An 8,398-nucleotide genomic window follows, 5' to 3' on the forward strand; every position below is an offset into this window, starting at 1 on the left:
TATTTTCGTCCAGTCGCGGGGAGACGCGTTCGCTTTGAGACGCGTCAACGGGAGTCGTAAATTCCCGTTACGATGTACGAATCGACACCGCGAGCAGGGCGATCCCCTGATTTCAGTTACGATAATAGGGGTGGTTGTGTTGGAATAACTGTAGTCTACAGTTATCTAGTATATATTTATTTATCACCATTAACAACACGTGGGACTTACAGAAATTATTTTTAGATCTTACCCGAGGGTTTAGGTGTTAGCGCGTTATAGCCCGAGAACCTGTCTGACTGTCTGCTCTACTGCTCTTACTGAGGAAAACTCGGTGAGGGTGTGTTCTTCTGAACTAAGGACGCGGATTCGCTGTTTACTCTTTTGGGTAGAATAGTGAGGGTAACGATCCGCGATGCCCATTGGTTATGGCCAATGTTAATAAACACAATATGAGGAGAAAGTCTCCTGCACATTTGGCTCATGGGTGTCCTTGTTCTTGGGGAAAACCCAGCAGTTTCGCAGGGCACATCTGCTTTCTTCGCAATTAGCGAGGATGTGCAATAAACTAACGGACTTTTGGGACCTTCCATAAACCGGCGCTGTTTGTATGACTGTAACTTAACGGTTAACAGATGCGGTTTATGGGAGTTCCTTGGGCCTAATACGGGTCACTGTGACGATGGGTAGGCCTAGGCGGCCTGACCATAAGGGATGTCGCGCGGACCATTTCACGCGACGTAACAGAAATTATAAAACTGTAGCAAGTTGTACAGATATTGCGTTTACCTTGTAAAACATGTTTTATTATGTTTAATTTAAAATAATGATTATACAATAATAGACGAAATCAATCTTTGGGATGTGCTATGCATGTAGTAAACTAAACTAATAAAAGAACTAAAAAACTAAAAAAATATACGTAGATATATATATATTTTTTCTCTTTTTCTTTTTATTTTGGTATTTTTACAATTTGTCCTGAATGACATTTGGTAAAGTGTTATATCTTATTGGTGAGAAAAAAAAAAGAAAGAAAAGAAAATAAAATAAAATAAAAATAAATATGGCATTATAATGTAATGTGCGCTTTCCCTTTAATTAAAATTATAATACTATAATAACAGATAGACTGCACTGTTGCTCGTTGCAAAATGAACATTTTAAAATATCAACCCTGTTTCTATATACAACTCATTAATATCTATGTACAACTATTATGATACACTTTATACATTTCTCAAGTATGAATTACCACTACGTTCACGAGTGCTTAGAGGAAAACAAGATAAATATAATTTGTGTTTAATTAATTTCATGTTGTTGGTGTTAAACGAGTCTGAAATGTAACGTTGTTGGGTCAACGTAAATAGACTTTGACGAATATAAATTTGCTATAGTAGTTTCGTTCAACCGCCTGACAAGAGAACAAGAGTTCTTCCGAAGTAGGTACCCTGTACCTGTATATTTATCTTTACTTTTCAATCGAACAAGTACCAGCTTACCATTCTTCTACAGTAACGTACCTCGTTAATTATTCCGAATATTTCATACGTCTTTATGCCTCATTTGTCTTTCATCGAGATAATATTAAACTTTATGACCCACCTTTTTTTACCAAAAGATTTTTAAAAATCAATCAAACCTCACACTTTTATCAAACGAAGAAAATTGAAACTTGCTGTTTATATTACTATATAACAATAGTTATATAGTTCAAGTTAGTACATTAAATTACATCATATTTTCGTGTGACACTCGATGCAGTGAGGTTGCAGAAACAATAGGAGAGGAAACAAATTCAGCTCGGCTGAATATCGATTGACAAAAGTTTCAAGATAAACATTTTTTTTTCTTTTTTTTTTCTTTTTTTTTTCTTTAATGTTGTTTTTTTTTACAATTTGTCCTGAAGGACATTTGGTAAAGTGTTATATCTCATTGGTAAATAAAAAAAAAAAAAAAAATAAAATAAATATAGCATGTGGGTGGCCACCCCCAGCGGGGTGCCAGCCTCGTGTTTTCCAAGTTATATCTTTTATGAAGATAGACATTTATACTAATGTGTTTTTAAATACTAATACATTAGTTAAATTACATATTCCATAAACAAATGTAATCGTACGTGCAATAAAACTATTTATTATTTATATGTTGAAAAATATATAATAAACGTAAACATATTGAGTAATAAATATATAATTTTATTATACCATATAATAAAAATTATTCTATATTAATTATTACAATAAATTATTCCATATTTTATATTCTAGTGATAATAAAAATTATATATCTATAAATCGTAAATATATATTTTACAATATAATATGCACTAAAATTCCTTGTTGAAGATAATTACCATATTTAAAATCGAAAAAGGTTCATAAAATGCCAAAATTTATAGAAAGTCTAAGGTGATTAATAACCCAGATTAATGTAAATAATCAAATGTAATTGTCGCTAATGACCTCGTAATTAAAGTAACATCAATCATTAATAAAATGAAAGTACCGTATGCCATTACAAATTGCAAAGACCATCATTTATAATATACTTCTAGTATGTTATAATTTTTTTTTGTTTATGATTGTCCAGTGAATCTTCTTTTTCTCCTTTTTCAATCTATTTAAGAATAATCGTGATATATCTTTGTTCTCTAACACTAATATCTTCTTTCTAATTCTTCCGAGAATTTTACGCAGTTTACATGTCTTTTACATCTCTTGTTATTTATCAAAATTGATAAATGACAAATTGATAAATGATAAATTGATAAATGACTACGAACTATTGTCTTTTTACAGAATACAGACTCTGTAAGCTATAACTGGATCGTGTTACTCCTTAACATCAGTGAGGTATTGGCAGACTTCATCCTGGTACTGCTTAACTGCCACTTTTATTCAACTTTGTATCCGAGGGTGCACAGCTGTTTCCAAATAGAGACAATGGACGACGTAGGAAACAATAATGAAATCGAGATGCGTGACATGGTCCAGCAGTGGGTCGCCCGACACAGCGAGATGCCGGGTATTCAACCGCCTTGCTTGGAACGTATATATTATCAACAAATAAAGGACGCGAAATATAGCACACTCTTCAACAACAAAACAAGATAAATATAATTAAAGTAAGTACAGGCGATAATACTGCGGATATTTTTACGAAGGCACTGTGTAGGGAGAAATTTGAAAGGTTTAGGTCATGGATGAATGTAAACTAAGAGGAATGTAAATAAAGTAATAAGGTTTAAAGGTTCTATTAAGTAATTCGACGAATCATGTAAATCCGATAAGCAGTCGTTAAGAAGCATCTGGAAGAGTCGGTTGACAACAAGCGAGCGTGCGAGTAGGTTTACGAGGTCTTCAGAGTATAACATACAGTGCTGGACAAAAGTATTGGCACAGCAAGATTGTTATGATACAAATGCTTATAACTATTAAACAAATTGATTTAAACAAAAAACTTTTTGACGTATTTATTTATTATCTATCCTAGTTTATTACATAACAAGAGCAACAATATAAATAAAATAATACGCAAAATAATAACAAAAATATATTTTTTGAACATTTTATGGGTGGACAAAAGTATTGGCACAGTAGAATATTTACGCTTATAACTAATTACATAATAAACTTCTAATATTTTGTTGGCAGTCCTTTTCTTTTAAGGACTTCCTTTAATCTTCTGGGCATCGAGTGGACTAATTTTTTAGTGAATTCAGGTACAATATTGCTCCATTCCTGCAGAAGAACTTTCTTCAGTTCAGACTTGCTTGTGATATTATGTTTCCTAATTCTTTAATATTAAATTTATATAAGATGAATAAATCTTACAACGAAATTGCACAAATCATAAACAGAAGTCGTTTTACTGTGCGTTCAGTCATAAAACGCTTTAAAAGTGAAGAAAATCTAGAGAATCAAATTAGGAGTGGTCGCCCTTCTAAGGTAACAATTCGAGAAAAAAGGAAAATCGTAAATATTGTAAAGAAGGATCCAAAAACTAATTCGACTGAAATTGCTTCGATGTTAAAAGCTGAGTGTGAAAAAGAAGTAAGTACCAAAACTGTACGTAGGGTATTGAAGGATGCCGGTTATTCTGCCCGTGCAGCACGAAGAAAGCCCTACATCAGTAAAATAAACCAAAAGAAAAGAGTGGAATTCGCGAAAGAGTTTGTTACGAAAGATACTGATTTTTGGGAAAAGATCATGTTTTCAGATGAAAGTAAGTTTAATATTTTTAAATCTGACGGCAGAATATTAGTATGGCGAAAACCCAACACAGAGATGGACGAACTGAATCTGCAAGCCACCATGAAACATGGGGGTGGTGGTTTAATGGTGTGGGGATGTATGGCATCATCGGGTGTAGGAGAACTTATATTCATTGATGAGATAATGGATAAATATGTATATTTAAATATACTCAAGCAAAATCTTTTGAAAAGTACTCAAAAATTAAACCTCCCCAGGGATTTCTATTTTCAGCAGGATCGAGATCCTAAACATATGGCGTATATTGTTCGTCAGTGGATAATATATAATACTGCCCACACATTAAACACACCACCTCAAAGTCCCGATATGAATCCCATTGAGCACGTGTGGAACGAATTGGAAAAAAGAATTAGGAAACATAATATCACAAGCAAGTCTGAACTGAAGAAAGTTCTTCTGCAGGAATGGAGCAATATTGTACCTGAATTCACTAAAAAATTAGTCCACTCGATGCCCAGAAGATTAAAGGAAGTCCTTAAAAGAAAAGGACTGCCAACAAAATATTAGAAGTTTATTATGTAATTAGTTATAAGCGTAAATATTCTACTGTGCCAATACTTTTGTCCACCCATAAAATGTTCAAAAAATATATTTTTGTTATTATTTTGCGTATTATTTTATTTATATTGTTGCTCTTGTTATGTAATAAACTAGGATAGATAATAAATAAATACGTCAAAAAGTTTTTTGTTTAAATCAATTTGTTTAATAGTTATAAGCATTTGTATCATAACAATCTTGCTGTGCCAATACTTTTGTCCAGCACTGTATGTGTATAACTGTTGTGTGTTGAATAAAGTGAACTATTTGAATTTCCGAATCCCTTCTATATCTTTACACTAAGTTATCAAATTCATAGTTTAATAAACAGGATATATACAAGGCACTTGTTCAGTTCAGCCTCACAATCTTTAATTTTGATGCACAAAGGAAATATTATTTGTTCATAAAGTACGACCTGCACTCTTTCTGGCAAACTATTACCTATATAAAAATTACATTAAATTTGGAATAATATTGCTTTGCGTAGGTTCTGATAATAAAACAATTGAACTACTTTTAACTGGCATTTGATATATCTATATCAACTGTTTCTTCTTTCAGCAATGCCCGTTTGTCTTCTTTACTAGTAGACTTTTATGAGGGGTCGAAGCAAATATGGTAATCTAGGTGCTCCAATTTTATCTGAAGATCATGAACTTCCAAGTGCTGAATGGTTTACACAGTTTCTAGATCACTTTGATCCAACTGATGCGCGTGTTTGGCAACAGGTAATAAGAATATATTAAATATTTCTTAATTTTTATTTTATAATATAAATCTTTTTATTATTTTTTCAGAGATATTTCGTAAACGTTAGGTTGGGGTTAGGTTGGAGAGCACTATAAGAAAGGTGGTCCAGTATTTTTGATGATAAGTGGTGAAGCTGCAGCAAATGCTAAATGGATGGCAGAAGGTCAATGGATCGAATATGCTAAGCAATTTGGGGCGCTATGTTTTCAAGTGGAACACCGCTTTTATGGACAAAGTCATCCTACTTCGTATGTAACATTGTTTATAAAATATATAATTGATACATTTTAAGTTATAATGTTACGTTTTTGTTATCTGCAGGGATCTCGGCGTGAAAAATTTAATGTATCTTTCATTGCAACAGGCACTTGCAGATTTGGCTTACTTTATAGAATTCATGAATATTAATTACAAGTTACCAGCTGGTACTAAATGGATTGCATTTGGAGGATCATATGCTGGATCATTAGCTGCTTGGTTGCGTAATAAATATCCTCATTTAGCACACGGGGCTGTTTCTGCTAGTGGTCCTTTATTAGCAGAAATTGATTTTCAGGGTAAATATAAGATACACTTAAATATAAAAAATATTTTATTTAAAACAGAAGTGTTTTATATTAATAATTATACTTTATAGAATACTTTGTTGTTGTTGAAAATGCCCTCAAAGAATATTCTGAAGCATGTGTAAATGCAATACTAGAAGCAAACAAACAATTTCATATAATGTTACATCGTCCTATCGGTCAACAAGGAATAGCTAAAAAATTTATGTAAGTAAAAGTAAAATTCTTCATTTACAAATCAAATATATCATTATTGAAAAATTATTTTTACTTATAGTTTATGTGATCCAATCAACGAACATACCAAACGTAATGATATTTCGAATTTGTATGAAACAATAGCAAGCATCTTTGCTGGTATTGTACAGTACAATAAAGACAATCGTAATAATTCCGCAATGGCTAATTTAACTATCGATAGTGCCTGCGATATATTAACGAACGAAACATTGGGTATTGCTATTGACAGACTTGCAATTTTGAGCACTAAAATATTACAGGCATCAGAAAAAAAGTGTTTGGATTATATGTATAATAAAATGATTCATAATCTTCGGAACATAACATGGGCTAGCGAAGAAGCAGAAGGGGGTAATGTATTTTTTTACTTATACTATTGCTGTTTTAATTTTTATTTATTGTATTTTAAAATATATTTCTTGTAGGACGTCAATGGACGTACCAAACGTGTACAGAATTTGGATTCTTTCAAACTTCGACAGCACGCCCAAAATTATTTAGTGAAACTTTCCCAGTAGATTTCTTTGTGCAACAATGCATTGATATATTTGGCCCAAGGTTTATTTAAAATTACGATAAATACATTTCTCAATTATGATAAATCATTAGCTATAAAATTATAACATTTCCGTATTCTAACAGGTACAATATTCATTTGCTGAATTCGGCAGTGAATAGAACAAATATTCTGTATGGAGGATTAGATTTAAAGACTACAAATGTAGTATTTGTACATGGATCAATTGATCCTTGGCATGTTTTGGGAATTACAAAATCAGCAAATCCGCAAATACCTGTCATTTATATTGATGGTGTGTACATATTAATTGAAATTTTTCATTTTTCGTGTAATACAAAAAATTTATTTATTATTATGACCATAGGTACTGCTCATTGTGCCAACATGTATCCTCCTTCCAAAAATGATCCACTTCAGTTGAAAGCTGCCAGAGTTGAGGTTGGACATTTAATAGATGAATGGCTGCATAATTAAATATGATATTTTTAACGCTGTGTGTGCTACATTTAACTACTTTATGATAAGTAGTTTTTTATTTTTTTAAACAAAAATGATGTATTAAAAGAATTAAATTTATCTTATTAACTTTTTGAACAATTTGTATTTTCCTTTATGAACTTCTGTGAAACAATTATGATACATAAATATTTTTAGTTGAAACAATTCGTGCATAACTAAGACTAAAACTAACTATGTACGTACATAACAAGTTACTGAAGATACACGAGTGTTCACCATTCTGTGTTTATGTTTAAACAACTAGAATGCATGTATAGATACAATTAAACAAGTTTGCCCATAATGGCACTATTACAATTTTTTGTAGATTACTGAAGTATTAAATAAATACATGTACAAACTTACTACGAATATCTTACGTCAGTCAATGAATAAATACATATCTATTAATTATATATGTTTTATTCTTGACAAGCATGAGAAAAGATGTTCAACTGGTTAAAATAATACTAAACACAAATAATTAATTAAGGTGTTTTAAAATCTGCAAAAACAGATCCGACATGAATTTGAATAAGTGCAAAGTGTCTTAAAATGAGCACCATAACTAAATGAATTTTGATTCTGATATGTATAGCGTCGGCCTTTCCTTAACGGTACCATCTTCGAATATCGTTTCGTTATGAGTTTGTTCGATTCCTTTAAGGCGAGGCCAAGGTGCCCATTACAGATATTGATCAACCGAGTATGCGTATGATTTTCATAAAATATTGTCAATCCTATTATAATCGAACATTCTTATAATAGTTTGTATCGAATTCGTTTAAAAATTATTAGAATTCGTTTGATCAGTAATTATACATATACATATATTACTTTCTCATTTTTTTGGCATATCCTTCGATCAACTCGTGATCCTCCTACATTCACAACTTTCATCTTTGACTTACGCTACTGCAGTATACGGTATTTACATTACGTAACAAGGTAGTCGTAAATAATTTACTGTATAACAGAACAATAAATGTAGGATGAATTAGTTTTTCTATCTATGAATC

At 31.6% G+C, this 8,398-nt stretch overlaps 1 protein-coding gene across 1 annotated transcript; it reads left to right on the plus strand.

Moving 5' to 3' along the window:
• The first annotated feature begins 5,401 nt into the window (after positions 1-5,401).
• On the plus strand, positions 5,402-7,793 carry LOC132915882 (putative serine protease K12H4.7). Its single transcript, XM_060975646.1, has 8 exons — positions 5,402-5,533; positions 5,634-5,803; positions 5,877-6,112; positions 6,193-6,328; positions 6,399-6,712; positions 6,787-6,919; positions 7,004-7,173; positions 7,246-7,793. Exons 1-8 carry the CDS (start codon positions 5,402-5,404, stop codon positions 7,353-7,355), a joined length of 1,401 nt encoding a protein of 466 aa, XP_060831629.1. The 3' UTR covers positions 7,356-7,793.
• The last annotated feature ends 605 nt before the right edge of the window (positions 7,794-8,398 follow it).

The sequence above is a fragment of the Bombus pascuorum genome, unplaced genomic scaffold, assembly GCF_905332965.1.
Source record: "Bombus pascuorum unplaced genomic scaffold, iyBomPasc1.1, whole genome shotgun sequence".
Lineage (NCBI taxonomy): Eukaryota > Metazoa > Arthropoda > Insecta > Hymenoptera > Apidae > Bombus > Bombus pascuorum.